Source organism: Perca flavescens, chromosome 20 (genome assembly GCF_004354835.1).
Source record: "Perca flavescens isolate YP-PL-M2 chromosome 20, PFLA_1.0, whole genome shotgun sequence".
NCBI classification, from domain to species: Eukaryota; Metazoa; Chordata; class Actinopteri; order Perciformes; family Percidae; genus Perca; species Perca flavescens.
In genome coordinates, this window is record NC_041350.1 from 18,085,475 (window position 1) to 18,100,566 (window position 15,092).

The 15,092-nt window shown below is 39.1% G+C and overlaps 2 protein-coding genes across 4 annotated transcripts; both read left to right on the forward strand.

The window, feature by feature from the left end:
- Window positions 1-14: 14 nt before the first annotated feature.
- On the forward strand, window positions 15-6,614 carry wars1 (tryptophanyl-tRNA synthetase 1). 2 transcript variants are annotated; one of them, XM_028566629.1, is made up of 11 exons: window positions 15-120; window positions 442-565; window positions 1,759-1,975; window positions 2,156-2,264; window positions 2,918-3,037; window positions 3,173-3,355; window positions 3,583-3,683; window positions 3,895-4,007; window positions 5,121-5,294; window positions 5,746-5,886; window positions 6,083-6,614. In XM_028566629.1, exons 2-11 carry the CDS (start codon window positions 452-454, stop codon window positions 6,239-6,241), a joined length of 1,431 nt encoding a protein of 476 aa, XP_028422430.1. In that variant the 5' UTR covers window positions 15-120; window positions 442-451; the 3' UTR covers window positions 6,242-6,614. The 2 variants fall into 2 exon arrangements, with proteins under 2 accessions (XP_028422430.1, XP_028422429.1); XM_028566628.1 differs by having other exon boundaries at window positions 33-139.
- Window positions 6,615-8,439: 1,825 nt separating this feature from the next.
- slc25a29l (solute carrier family 25 member 29-like) lies at window positions 8,440-14,950 on the forward strand. Of its 2 annotated transcripts, none has more exons than XM_028566553.1 (4): window positions 8,440-8,776; window positions 10,252-10,295; window positions 11,109-11,192; window positions 13,026-14,950. In XM_028566553.1, the coding sequence occupies exon 4, from the start codon at window positions 13,026-13,028 to the stop codon at window positions 13,794-13,796; it is 771 nt and encodes a 256-aa protein (XP_028422354.1). In that variant the 5' UTR covers window positions 8,440-8,776; window positions 10,252-10,295; window positions 11,109-11,192; the 3' UTR covers window positions 13,797-14,950. The 2 variants fall into 2 exon arrangements, with proteins under 2 accessions (XP_028422354.1, XP_028422353.1); XM_028566552.1 differs by having other exon boundaries at window positions 8,445-8,940.
- The last annotated feature ends 142 nt before the right edge of the window (window positions 14,951-15,092 follow it).

A 15,092-nucleotide genomic window follows, 5' to 3' on the forward strand; every position in this document is an offset into this window, starting at 1 on the left:
GGAACTTTTGAAGAAGCCTGTTTACCTGGGAATGATTTTATCCAAACACTAGCTACCTCTTTTTCTGTCCATGGGCTGATGCAAGTTGAATCAGAATTGAATGAGTGAGCTGTGAACTGGGTAGGAAGTATATTATACGGTATGCTGGCTAGTCACTTATTTAATCATGAATTACATTAGCTAATGTACTCTCTTATTTAACGTAATTTTTTAAATAATTTTATCATTTAGGAAATACGACAGCGTGATGTAAACCTATAGGTAGTACCAGACGATTAGCTCAACTGTTGTGGACGGAGATACAGTAATGCTAGAGCAGATAAAACCTCAGTAATTTTGTGAATATTATACTATATGCTATTTAGAACGTGCATGTTTCGTTTATGTTATATATTTGGTTAGCAATTACTTTTAACCTCTTTATTACTATTATCTGGCCAGTGTGAAGAAGATGACGGACTGCCAGGGAGACGCGGAAGTAGCCAAGAGTCCACTGGAGCTCTACGAGCAACTGACAGCACAAGGAGACGAAGTCAGGACCTTGAAAACTGCTAAAGCAGATAAAGTAAGTGCTTGTAACCCGTTACTGACATTTGTGAGATTTTGCTACACAGTTTATACAATGGTAGATGTTTATCTCTGTGTGTATTCGATTATTGTGAGCAATGTTGCAAATCAGTGAGCTGGATAGTGACAAGATTGTTGCATCAGTGTAATGTACTTTAATTTGTAAGGTATTTCATTTACTGGATTAGCCATTCCTGTCTAGTTATTTTACCCATTATTAAATTGTCAACTGATTATCAGAAAATGTATTATATAAAAATATGTAAATATTGTGATATAAAGCTGTGATAACCCTAACTGACAGCAGTAAAAAGTGACATTTAAAACAATTAAAGGTCCCATGGCATGAAAATTTCACTTTATGAGGTTTTTTAACATTAATACCCCCAGCCTGTCTATGGTCCCCCAGTGGCTAGAAATGGCGATAGGTGTAAACCGAGCCCTGGGTATCCTGCTCTGCCTTTGAGAAAATGAAAGCTCAGATGAGCCGTTTTGGAATCTGGTTAATCAAGGTTACCTCCCCTTTCTCTGCTTTGCCCGCCCAGAGAATTTGGCCAACCCATGAGAGAGAGACATCATGGCTTTCAAACGAGAAAAGTGGTAGTTGGTCAAGGCCACACCCCCACCCTCCACCTTGCCCCTCCCACTTTTCTCCTAAATAGCTTCAGACACAGAAATGGCACATCCTAAGGAAAGCTCATTGTGGGACTGGCTCTAGTGGCTGTAGTTCTGCACCAAAGCTACATTTCTTCAATAGCCATGTCCCTTTACTCTGGGTAATCCACAGAACATGCTGTCAAAAGTTTTTACAGGGACTATTTCTACTATTGGTAGAAAGTTGCATTTAAAACTTTTCATAGTGCATTTGTGCATTTTCCACAGTAATCTGGACATTGTTTTTTGGAAAGGCAATGGCTATTGAATTTTTTAAATATATTATTAAATATATATATATATATTTTTTAAATGTTGTAAGCACCACAAAATACATTCACCTCCATTGCATTAGGGAGATGCAGAGAAATCTTAGAAACAGATATGCCAGCTGAAAACAAAACTATCTGCATAGTTATGTATTTTGGGTGAACTGACCCTTTTAAAATATGAGAATAGATTTTACAGTGCCATTTGATTCTGTTGGCCTGCTTTTATCTGGGTTTGTTATCTGACAGCAGTGTTTGTGTTCCTCAGGCTGAAATTGATGCTGCTGTTCAGTTGCTGCTAAAGTTGAAAGTAGGCTACAAACAGATGACAGGTCAGGATTTCAAAGCAGGCTGTCCGCCCTCAGACAACTCTGTTGCCCCCAACAATGGGCCAGCAGCAGTTGACGCTGATGATGAAGATACAGTTGACCCATGGAACGTTTCCACTAGCAACGCCAAGGGAGTGGATTATGACAAACTCATAGGTAAGATTCAAGCTTCAAGGGTGGCATTCACTTAAGAGCTGAAGTTCTATGGCATATATGTATATTTTTTTTGTTTTTAACTTTGTTGAACTATGAATGTCAGTTATTTATTTCCATCCATGGGTTAATTTAAGCTACACAACAGCAACACAATTTACATTGTGTCATGACTTTCTTCAGTAAGGTTTGGCAGCAGTAAAATTGACAAGGAGCTGGTGGACAGAATAGAAAAAGTCTTGGGACAGAAGCCTCACCGCTTTCTACGAAGAGGAATCTTCTTCTCACACAGGTCAGCATTTTAGGAACTTAAAGTATTTAATCAGTGTGATCTCTTCATGTTTTCCTAATTCCTGACTATTTGTGTATGGGTGACTTACAAGTTACCGTGTGGTGCATCTATAGTTTCAGATTCAACTGTAAAAGTAGACAGTGCAGATCAAATATAAACCAAGATTTGGTTACTGTATTGCCTATTTCTTGCGTAAAATGTTTTCAGAAACATATTTTAGTGCGCTGTACCCACCAGCGGTGCAGTGCATTCATGTAGTTGTAGGTTTTCTCCCTTTTTAAACGAAAGAGAATATCACAGCTTCTTTTCTGTTTTTTTTCACTGGCCATGTAGCACCAATAAAAAAAGTTGGATTGCGCCATTTTACTACATAGACAGCCCAGTTTGATCAAAAGCCCCCTGTCCAGTCATAAAATACTTCTTTAATAGCTTCAGACCATAAAAATATTCACTCTGAACCTTTGACCTTTCATTCAGATTTTAGTTTTACTTTAAGTTTTAAGTAAAACGGATGATGGTTTCGTGTAAGAATGACACATCAATGTATCACCACTTGAACCTTTGACCTGTCATTCAGATTTTAAAACGGATGATGATGAGGGTTTCATGTGGGAATGCCTGACTCACTTCCCTCTTATCGCTGTTTCTGGCAGAGATATGCAGCAGGTACTGGATGCGTATGAGAAGCACAAGTCCTTCTACCTTTACACTGGCAGAGGTCCGTCCTCAGAGGCCATGCACGTTGGTCACCTCATCCCCTTCATCTTCACCAAGTGAGTTCTCCCTCTGTGATGTATTAATACCAAAGAGCTGTCTAACTAAAGGCTAGTTCAAATGTTACATCACTAAGGCGTCATCTCAAATTAGAGAACTGAAAGTTAGAACTGAAACCTACTTCCTTGTTGCAGATGGTTGCAGGATGTGTTTGACATCCCCCTGGTGATCCAGATGACTGATGATGAGAAGTACCTGTGGAAGGATCTAACGCTAGAAGATTGCCACCACTTCGCTGTGGAAAATGCCAAGGACATCATTGCCTGTGGCTTTGATGTCAACAAAACCTTCATCTTCTCTGACCTCGACTACATGGGGTAAAATATGGCAAAAACTATCATTATATTCCTACCAGGCAGACCTTACTGCTGAGGCTTCCTAGGATGCACAGACGCCTTACCATATTTATTAATGAAAATTAATAAATGTGAACAATGGTATTTGGTTATGGGAATAAAAAAGGTATTTGTTCACATAACAGCATAGAATGTCTTATTTAAGTCAGAGTTGTTTTTTAATGTTAACTTCAATGTATTTTTTGCAGTGCAACCCCTGAATTCTACAGAAATGTGGTAAAGATCCAGAAGCATGTGACATTCAACCAGGTCAAAGGCATCTTTGGCTTTACAGACAGTGACTGCATTGGTAGGACAACTGATGACTAAGACATCTTTAAAAGACAAATTATTCTTTGATTGCTTTCATAGTAGCTAAAAATGTTACTGATGTTTCATTTTGATGCTGGTGTAATGCTGTGTTTGTGGTTTTTGTTACATTATATCATATTATTCCTGATCCTGAAGTATTATTAACATTGTTGGTTTTTTATGATTTCTGTAATTTTTTATCCATCCAGGAAAGATCAGCTTCCCAGCCATCCAGGCAGCCCCTTCCTTTAGTAGCTCTTTCCCACAGATCTTCAAAGGCAGAAAGGATATACAGTGTCTCATCCCCTGCGCCATAGACCAGGTCAGGACAACATTACAGTAATAGATGACAATTAGGAATGCTAATTTAGAATTTTTTTTTCTTACATAATAGCCAACCCTTGTTAACCAATCATTAACAGTTATGACAAGCAGGCAACGAGTCCCTGTTTACCTGACCGGGAGGCTGACCACCATTCATTTCCGGCTGTTCTGTAGTCTTTAATGAAACATTGCATTGTTTGCTAGCTAGCTAAAAAAATCAGTTAGTTAGCCTGTAGCTATTCCTTAACAAAACAAAACATTAAATTGTTTGCTAACTAGCTTAAAAGTCTTATGAGTAACTAATAACTCGGCAGAGTAACTCTAATTTCTCCTTTTTAAACTTTTGGCCGAATTAATGGAGCAATATGGCCAAATATTGGCTGGCATAATCTGGTGGCATAAAATCTGAGGGCCACCAGGAGTTTGAGCATTGGTGATGTTACAGCTGCAATCCTATCATAGCCACCGGTTTCTTAAGAAAAATGTAGAAGCATCATACAACTCAATTAGGCGGAGTCTGTCCCTTAATTTGATTATTTTTCTCAATCCATCTCAAAAGGTAGCCATTTCAAAAGTTAAACCTTCTCATATGTAAGTTAAAAGTTAATATGGATCACAGTTTAAATTGGGGTTTAAAGTATTGTTGCGACAGAATTCAATTTAACCTAGTAGATTTTGAGTAACAACTAAACTATTTAAAGTAGGGGTGTAAGAAAAAATCCCTACACTTGAGTATCGTGATATTTTATTTTGCAATACTGTATCGATTTTCAAAAACACAATATTGATATTTTTTTATATCAAAGTAAACTTTTGTTTTAAAGTTTGGTGTAACATGATTTAAAATTAAACTATTATTTAAAAGGGTTTAAAAATGAATCCTTGTTGGTGCTTAAGTATTGCCACTTTAACTAGCAGTTTAGAAATAGATTGTATAGCCATTTTTCTTTTCTTTTTTAAGAATATTGTTTTTAACTGTTTAACTATTAATCAATCAAAATTCTTAATGTCGGTTAAACAGTTAATTATAAACATCCCTATGGACAATACTAAATACTTACGTCATATTTCACAATGACATGTGTTTGTGTCTTTCCTCTCACTCGACCAGGATCCCTACTTTAGGATGACCCGTGATGTAGCTCCAAGGATCGGCTATCCCAAACCAGCCCTGCTGCACTCCACCTTCTTCCCAGCCCTGCAGGGGGCGCAGACCAAGATGAGCGCCAGTGACGCCAACTCCTCTATCTTCCTCACTGACACACCTAAGCAGCTCAAAAACAAGGTGCCACTATATCTAGTTATTACTGTCAATAGTTACAGATTTAAATTGTTTATGTACGAGCTTTGACATTAACATAGTTGCATTATTCCATTTTATGAATTACTATTTAATTAACGCACAAGCTTTGACAATCATTACTATTTTATATGTTATGCTGTTTTTAAGTGTTATGTTTACATGGTTGCATTATTTGGTTTCAATCATCACCTTTGTATTAATGTATTGTAGTTTAGGGTTAGCATTCAGCTACGAACCAGAAATGACAGTGTTAAAGATGCGACTCACTCCAGCATTTATCCAAAGTTCTAATAAATTCCATGCACTTAGTACCGTGCTGTAATGTGGCAGTATGTATGAATGAAATGGAACAGGACCTATTACTATCAGTAGTTACTAGTCAGATTTAAATTGCCCATGATTGCTGACTGACCTGTTTAACCATTACTCACAGGTCAACAAACATGCATTTTCGGGGGGGAAAGACACAGTGGAAGAGCACAGAAAGTATGGTGGAAACCCAGACATAGACGTTGCCTTCATGTACTTGACCTTCTTCCTGGAGGATGATGAACAGCTGGAGAAGATCAGACAGGTGAGGGTGTGAAGAACAGAGAAAACAAATGATATCTTCCAAACTTTATTTCTGTTGCTAATCACACTCTGTTTTCCTTATTCTCTCTATGATCTTGCCTGTTGTTCTGCTTTCTGTATCTTCCCTTGAACTCTTCAACTTCCTTACTGCACACCCCTCCCATCCACTCCCACTGCTTTATCATCCTCCTCCACAGGATTACACAAGTGGAGCTCTCCTAACCGGAGAACTGAAGAAGATTTTGATTGAGACTCTGCAGCCAATGATTGCGCAGCATCAAGAGCGACGCAAACAAGTCACAGATGAGATCGTCAAGCAGTTCATGACACCCAGACCTTTAAATTTTAACTTCTAGTCTGCTTGAGCAACTGAGACATCAAAGTCCATCATGTTACTAATTTCAGTACAAGAGCAAATAATCAATCCATCTTTTAATGTTTTATTGTAATTTGTAATGGAAAAGGGCCATTTTCTCACACATTTTGCATCAGGACTGGAGAGAAATGTCAATTACTGGAGCAGTGTTGTGTGTCTGTGTCAAACTAAGCATGACATTGCCCTCACCTTTATGCTAATTGGCATGCTTCTTGTTAGCTTCACTCTGCACCAAATGTACACATCTGTTTTCATTAAGTGTTTATGTTTGCAGCGCTGCTGTAATGTCACAAGGCCTCCTCTCCCTGACATCAGTTCAGGATGAATGACAATTAAAGCAGAGTACAAATGTACATTGTTGCAAAATCTGCTTATCTTATGAGACGTTTGAGCACATACAAATAAGGAGGCTAGCAGTGTCTTACTCAGAGGAACTAAAACAAATGTATTTGGTATCAGCAAAAAGGTGTTGACTCAAGATAACTCTTTCTCTAATCATGGTCTAAGTAAAGAAGTTTCTCCAAAGCCCAGACTAAAAATTAAACTGTACTTAAAGAACCAAAAACATATCTTATGATCATACTGTAAAAGTGTCAATTTTCCCATTATTTCTACACATCAAGATTTACATTTTGTTATCTAAAGAGGGGTCCATCTCTTAGAGCCAGGGCCTGGGCTCCCCTGTAGAGGCCCAGAACTTCTTCATGGGCAAAGGTAAGCAGACAGTGGATGGGGACACGGTACTTTGGTTTTTGGGCTTCTGCTGTGAATTTCAAATAGGCAACCCTCTATAATATTTTGTTAAAACGCCAATAGTCAACACTACAATATTGTTGCAGTATCGATATCGAGGTATTTGGTAAAAAAATATGTTCTCCATATCGCCCATAATATTGATAGCTATAGTTTGGATATATTTTTGCCTCTGCTTTTGTTACATTACATGTCATTTAGCTGATACTTTTATCCAAAGCGACTCACAATTGCTAAATATGTCAAAGGTTGCACGCCTCTGGAGCAACACTAAGTGTCTTGCTGAGGGACACATTGGTTGATTTATCACAGTGGGAATCGCACCCAGGTCTCCCACACCAAAGGCATGTGTCATATCCACTGCACCATCACCACTTTTTTCCTCCACTTCTTCCAAGGATGGATATGTAAATAATAATATATAACTATGCTTTACAACCATTAATACTACATACTATGTACTCAAAATGACCAGAGTTAAATCAGCACTACAAATGCTCAATGGTAGAAGAAGTACTCAGATATTTTACTTAAGTTATAGCTCAATACCACAGTATAAAAGTACTCGCTTTCCAGTAAAAGTCATGCATTCAAAATCTAAGTAGAAAAGTATTAACATCAAAATACTGAAAATATACTCATTATTCAAAACGGCACATTTCAGAATAATATTTGACAACTGGGTTCTAATTAGTGATGCATTATTGTGTAAACTTATTAATGGTAACGCTACTTTAACATTCTAAAGTACAGTACTTGAGTGCATGAACTTAATTATTTTCCACCACTGGTTGCAGGGTCATTGTAACCCCCCCACCCTCCACAGAAGAAGTACTCAGATATTTTACTTAATAGCTCAATACCACAGTATAAAAGTACTCTCTTTCAAGTAAGTCATGCATTCAAAATCTAAGTAGAAAAGTATTAACATCAAAATATACTGAAAGTGCCAACAAAAACAGCACATTTCGGAATAATATTTGATTCCTGGGTAAGTTCTGCATTATTGTGTAAACTTTCTAATGTTGCAGCTGGTAAAGGTGGGACTTATTTAAACTACTTTATATACTGCCAAAATGTAGTGGTGGAGCAGAAGTATCAAGTAGCATAAAATGGTAATGCTACTTTAACATTCTAAAGTACAGTCGGCTACTTGAGTGCATGAACTTAATTACTTTCCACCACTGGTTCCAGGGCTGTTTCATTGTATCCCCATTCCCCATCCCCCCCCCCCCCCACACACACACACACTGCACAGCAGTATGACGTGTCCTGAATGTACTGTATGGCACGGAATACTTACATGGCTCTTGAATAACTCTGTTTAAGAATACTAGTTGGACACTCATGCTGATGACGACCACCATGATGACACTGTTGATTTGTTGACGGTGGCGACTGTAGGAGCAGCGATGATAGAGAACCTCTCCTCGGCTGCTCCACCCGCCAGCAGCCAATGGGTGCGAGGGGCGGACAGCATCCGCTAGGGGAGTTGTCTTCTTACAAGCAATCCGATTGGGCTGCCTTAAAAAGTGGCACAGAAATAGAAAGGTTTGGCAGTAGGAGCGCTTCTAGTAGTGAGCGTGAGGACACATCAGCAATAAATCTGTTACACCTTCAACCAGGCTCCACGCTCCGAGTCCGTGTGGTTATTAGTAGCCGGAAGAAATCTTCTGTTTGCTCAGCATCAGCAACGTCTGCAAGCCAAAAGAGGATATTGTTTAGCGCTAAAAGGCTTGGCTTAACAGCAAGCCAGAGTTTGGTAAATACTCAAGTTCAGACATATTCCGTGACATTTATAACAAAGTACCCACTTAAGGGCTTGTGAATTACGTTTGGTAGCCACCAAGTTAGCTTGACACATTTCAACCCTTAGCTAGATATTTGAGGGAATGGCATTGGACTTCGCTGCGGGCTGCATAGGAGGTAAGTAATTAGCCAGTATTGATGTTAGCTAGCCACTGGTTAACAAGTTGAAGCTAGCATTAGCCTTTTTAGCCGGCTTTCATTTCCCCGCCCCCCTACAGTCAAGCAACGCGTGGACAGTTCGAGCTGTAAAGGTAGTGATTTGTCCCCAGTTGCCACGTCTAAGAAAAAATATAACGAAACTACAATGGCAGATTAGAGACTCAAAATCCAGTATTTTTCTTTTTCTAAACTCTTCCGGAAATCCCGGATCTAAGCTTGTGAAGTTACATTCCATACCTGTACCTCCCATATAGGGAGCGGTGTTTATATGTTCTGTTTTCTCATTCATGAAATCGCTACTTGCTTGTAAATTGCACACATTCATCCTTGGGGAGTATTAGTAACCCTCTTGAGAAAAGTGCTACCTAAAGTTGACTTAGTTCATGTCTTCCTGTTTGAATGGAGCTAGCTCACAGCAAAGCCTCACCACAAATCCTTGGGAATCTTGTCAGCAGGTTTTCCCAAACTACCCCAGACAGTCTAACTGTATTTGTTTTATTTTAACTACACTCAGGAAAAGCCTTGAGAAATGTCCTTGTAGGATACCTGAGTATAATTAACATAAAGGTCATTCATTCATTCATTTGAGCACAGGCCCTCATGAGAAGTTTTGTCCAGAGAGTAAGGTCTAAGAGTTTTGTTGTCTTTAGTAATTTATCTCTAGACACCAGGCTCTGAAATACATATTTCACTAAAGCTACTCTGGATTCACTCCACTACTAAATAGACTATTTTGTTATTCATTCACTTTTTCATACATGCCAAAGCCTGTCCCAATGCAAGCTGGTTACACCAGTTGCAACAGGGAGGTGCATGTGTAATTTGTAAACATAAGCTTAAGAAAAGTATATTAGAATTGTGATACTTTTATTAACATCCATGCAATAGTGCTACACCACAACACCATTAATAGTTTTATTGAAAAGCCTTTTGTATTCCACGGTTGATAATCAACATTACTATATCAGTAATGATGTGTGCATAAGTGGTCAGGTCATCTGCAATGGGGTATAAGTGTGTTACATTTGAAGATTGGATGCCTCTTGGCTAATAGGTCCTAATATGACACGGTCAGAAGTAACTGCTGTATATTGGATTTTCAGTCAAGTCAAGGACAGGGTACCATCAAGCTTTCGTCACAGGGTACAGTGCAGTGACCACCTGATTACTCTGCGCAGTCTCTGTTTGCTGTTGAGAGATGAGCCACTTGATTTTCTAATAATTAGTATTTTCCAATATGATTTTAAAATTCTGCCTCTTGTTTTTCAGGTGCTGCTGGTGTTTTGGTCGGACATCCATTTGACACTGTAAAGGTGGGTGTCTGTTTCATCCATGTTCTTCACTATTTACCCATGTTAAGCAATGGCATGATCCAATACTTTGCTGTTAAAGTGTCATAAGTCAGACCACTCTGAATTTGAACCCAAATAATCAAAAGTTACAGTCAGCCTTGACTAGGAATGAGATAATTGAGCAAGAGGAATGGGATATTGATTACTGTAGTATTATTATTATTATTATTATTATTATTATTATTATTATTATTAATAAAGGCCTCACTTTGTTTTTCCTCATGCAGATTGTGTATCTGTTATACTTGTGTATTTCTTTAATTCTAAACAGATAATTTGCTCATGTGCCGTCTCCCAAAAATGTCAGTATTTTTCAGCAAGCAAGTACTATATAAGTATTGTTCTGAACTTCAGTGTACATTGAAGTTGCTTTTAATATTATTTCTCCGTCTGGGAGAGGCTTTAACAGCAGCAGTGTCACTGTGTTGTAGATGAGAGAGAGAAATAAACAACCTCTCCATGGATATGTGACCTAGTAAGTATGGTCAAGGTCTTTCTCCTCCCCTCCCCTCCCCTCCCCCGTCTTGTCTTGAGCTACAGAAATATAAAACACAGAAGACAATTAGTTTTTCATTCACTTCATTCTCGGTTAATTGTTTCTCCCTCCATGTTGCATCCCCTAAGCATATTTTGTTTTACCCTGAAAAGAACCATTTCAAAGCTCTGCTTGTTTCCCTTTAAACCTGTATTACAATATGTGGTTTGTAGTTGTGGCCTTGCTGTTTACCTTGTTTCTCGGTCATACGACTCTAACATGAAGACTGTCATCCCCAGGTGAGGCTTCAAGTTCAAAATGTGGACAAACCTCTGTACCGAGGAACATATCACTGCTTCCAGTCAATCATACGCCAGGAGTCGGTAAGTTCCTTGTAAATCCCTCTTAATGTTTTACTTGTATAGTAGTACTACTATATATTTTTTTCTTAGGCTGCATTTAAACACATCATGGCTTTTAAGTAATGTGTGCAACTTTCACCATGTGCAGCCTACTATGCCAAGGTTGAGAATGGTCACTGCAGTAATTAAAGTGTCCAGTTATAGTCCTATCTCTAAGCACAGGCATCAGCCCAGGATCCGCCAGCATGTTCCTAACATGGCGTGTGAAAGGGGGCGGAGGTGTGTCTGTTAGCCAGGGTCAGTGAGGACCTTATTCCTGCATGGGCTAAATAAAGCTTTGGACATCGTGCCATTTGAGCTTAGTGGAGTATGCTTGGTCTCAGTGAATTTCTCATGGCTGTTTCACATTGAGGTATTGGATTGTATTTCTCCTATAATACAATATGAACATGTTAAGTGGTAATTTCAAAGTTTAAATCCTGTTGTTCCTTTGTTTATTTAGCTGTAAAAAAATAAATAATTAATTGGTTTAAATGACAAACATCCAAATTGGCAGTAGGGTTGGGTACCGAACTCTGTACACATTTGGGTACCGACCGACTTACTACCAAGGACTGATTCACGATAAATCAACTCTGCCAAATTTCGGTACCTGTAGCTTATCTGTGGAGGTTGTAGGGCAAAGCAAGGCAACTTTATTTCTTTAGCACATTTCAGCAACAAGCCAATTCAAAACGCTTTAAATAAAACATTAAAAGGTCCAATGGCATGAAAATTTCACTTTATGAGATTTTTTTAACATTAATGTGAGTTCCCCTAGCCTGCCTGTGGTCCCCCAGTGGCTAGAAATGGCGATAGGTATAAACCGAGCCCTGGGTATCCTGCTCTGCCTTTTGAGAAAATGAAAGCTCAGATGGGCAGATCTGGAATCTTCCCTATATGACATCATAAGGAGCAAGATTACCTCCACTTTCTCTGCTTTGCCTGCCCAGAAAATTTGGCCCGCCCATGAGAAAGAGAGAGACATCATGGCTTGCAAACAAACAAAGCATGGCAGTTGGTCAAGGCCACACCCCCACCCTCCACTTGCCCCCCCTCTTCTCCTCAATAGCATTTAAAGCTACAGACAGAAATGGCATGTCCTAAGGAAAGCTCATTGTGGGACTGGCTCTAGTGGCTATAATTCTGCACCAAGGCTGAATTTCAGGAAAGAGATTTCAGATACAGTATTAGGGGACCACTAAGGCAAAAGCATCCATAAAGCAGCATGTCATGGCACCTTTTAAAGAGCAATTTAAAAATAGATAGAAAATATAAACAGGCTAAAATCAAATAAAAGAGGAGTACAAGAATTAAAGTTGCAGTCTAAGAAATGAATAATTATTTGTTTAATAGATTTTGGAGGGATGGTTTGGGAGGGGTTTTATTTTGTGTGGAGTGTAACATCTTATAAATAAATAAGTAAATAGGATAAATGGGTTTGAAATAATTTTTACAACAGTAATTAATTTTTTGTTACCACAGAGGGAAAGTACCGAAAAAGGTACCATTTGGTACTGAAACCGAATTCCAGGTAACGGTATCGGTTCCAGAATAAAATGTGAACGGTACCCAGCCCTAATTGGCACATTTTAATTGTTGGGGCTAGAAGGGATCAACAGGCTAGATAATATTTGACTGTACACTTTTTTGTTTTAGCAGTATTCGTATGGTTAATTAATTTCTAGGAATTGATTCCTAATTTGTGCACACAAATAATCAAAATGGTTCTTACCTGCTGGGCTCTGTAGAGATCTTAATGCAACACAACGGTGTTTCCTCATCGGTCCCAGTAATCTGTCTTTGTGTCTCCAGATGCTCGGTCTGTACAAAGGCATCGGCTCTCCAATGATGGGCCTGACCTTCATCAATGCCATAGTTTTTGGCGTCCAGGGCAACGCCATGCGCAAGCTTGGCAGCGACACGCCTCTCAACCAGTTCCTGGCTGGAGCCTCTGCTGGAACCATCCAGTGTGTCATTTGCTGCCCAATGGAGCTGGCGAAGACACGCATGCAGATGCAAGGGACCGGAGAGAAGAAGTCTAAGAGGAAGCTGTATAAGAACTCCCTGGACTGTCTGGTGAGAATCTACAAAAAGGAGGGAATCCGAGGCATCAATCGTGGCATGGTGACCACCTTGATGCGTGAGACGCCTGGTTTCGGTGTGTACTTTCTCACTTATGACGTGTTGACACGTTCCCTGGGCTGTGAGCCAGAGGATCCGTACATGATCCCCAAGCTGTTGTTTGCTGGTGGAATGTCTGGCATCGCCTCCTGGCTCTCCACCTATCCCGTGGACGTGATCAAGTCGCGTCTTCAGGCGGACGGGGTAGGCGGCGTCCACCAGTACAGTGGCATTATGGACTGTGTCCGACAGAGCTTAAAGAAAGAGGGCTGGAGGGTGTTTACACGTGGACTCACGTCCACTTTGCTCCGTGCATTTCCAGTGAATGCTACCACATTTGCCACGGTGACTCTATTTTTATTGTACATGCGTGAGGGAGAAGAGTGTAGCATTCAGGACTCTGAGCTGCAGTCTGTTCAGCTGCAGCCTCTGCAGCCACAGACGCAGCCAACTAGCATGTGAGCCATTGTGCAGCAGTGAGCACTACTACAGTCATCAGCAAATCTAGATGAAATTTGCAGCTTCATGCAGGTCTATGATCTGTTAACTGGTGTCCATAATGAGAAAGGTGAACTGATCCTAGGTAAGCCAATTGAGCTTCAGCCAAGTGACCACATGTATTTTTTTTAAATATATATTTTAAAATAAATATGGTATAATTTTTAAAAGTACTTGTTTGTTTTGTACACATTTTTTTTTTTTTTTTTTTTCAGTTATGTATTTTAGGAAACTTGACTGTTACAGTAATGTACAGTGACAGTCACAGATGTTCCTAAAATTTGGAATAAAAGAATGTCTTGAATGCTGTGTTCAGGTCATAATGGGGTATGTTAACTGGTCTCCACTATAACACATGCTTAAACCTGTAGAGTATTCTGTTAGTTATTATCAGAAATAATCTACAAAGTTTGGCATGTTTGTGAACATGAATGCATTGTTTTAACTGTTTAGGTTTGCAAACTTTAATTACTGAAATGAATGTGATTTTAAGATTCATTTTTTTATTTTTTATGTTCTCTCCATTGTGTCCAGGTCAAGTCATCCCCTATTTACCTCCATATATGTGAACACAGCATTTCAGCATCTTAACGTAATGGTTACAAATACAAAGACAGCCTTATACATGTACATTCAAATAGATATTGTTGTATTCCTTTTACTGAGGTTGTATGTAGTTCAGCTTTCCTATGAGAAGTCCTAGGAATTTGTTTCAGGGTGTGTTTGCTGTCTGAAGTTTTTAAATAGTCATTAGCGCATTGCAGTATGACAAATGGTTTTAGATACAGTCAGATACAAAATAATCACGTAAAAATTAAATTAAAAATTTTGAATTGTCACACAATCATTCTCTAAAACCAAATCTTGTGCGGTTTTAAAATCTTTTTGTTCTGGATCATACAGTGTAAAAAAAACAGCACCTTATGGTATGATATTAAGCACATGTACAGTTAAAAACAATTTTTATTTTTGTACTTCTCACTGATGCAAGATTCTGTTACAGTGTCGAGCAAAGCTGATGGCTTGCTAAAAGTGGGCTTTTAAAAATCCAATTGTATTTTTAAACCTTGTGCTCCTTGTTGGTAGATGTGATGCACAATGTTTAGCAGGCTCCACATCCTCCAAGGGGGGGAGGGGGGGGGGGGGGGTTGTGTGTCATCGTCAGACCAGTTCTGTACACACTAGCCTGCGCCACCTAGAGGCAGAGGAAGTAATAGCGCCTGCACTTTTAAACTTTTTCAACTGCACATTTTGTCCTTC

Bases quoted from the DNA above. Each gene is read 5' to 3' on its own strand.
- slc25a29l (XM_028566552.1), top strand. From the start codon at position 8,907: ATGGCATTGGACTTCGCTGCGGGCTGCATAGGAG. The intron at 8,941-10,251 runs GTAAGTAATTAG...CTTGTTTTTCAG, and splicing joins CGCTGCGGGCTGCATAGGAG to GTGCTGCTGGTGTTTTGGTC. The intron at 11,193-13,025 runs GTAAGTTCCTTG...TTGTGTCTCCAG, and splicing joins CAATCATACGCCAGGAGTCG to ATGCTCGGTCTGTACAAAGG.
- wars1 (XM_028566629.1), top strand. From the start codon at position 452: ATGACGGACTGCCAGGGAGACGCGGAAGTAGCCAAGAGTCCACTGGAG. The intron at 1,976-2,155 runs GTAAGATTCAAG...GACTTTCTTCAG, and splicing joins GGATTATGACAAACTCATAG to TAAGGTTTGGCAGCAGTAAA. The intron at 2,265-2,917 runs GTCAGCATTTTA...TGTTTCTGGCAG, and splicing joins GGAATCTTCTTCTCACACAG to AGATATGCAGCAGGTACTGG.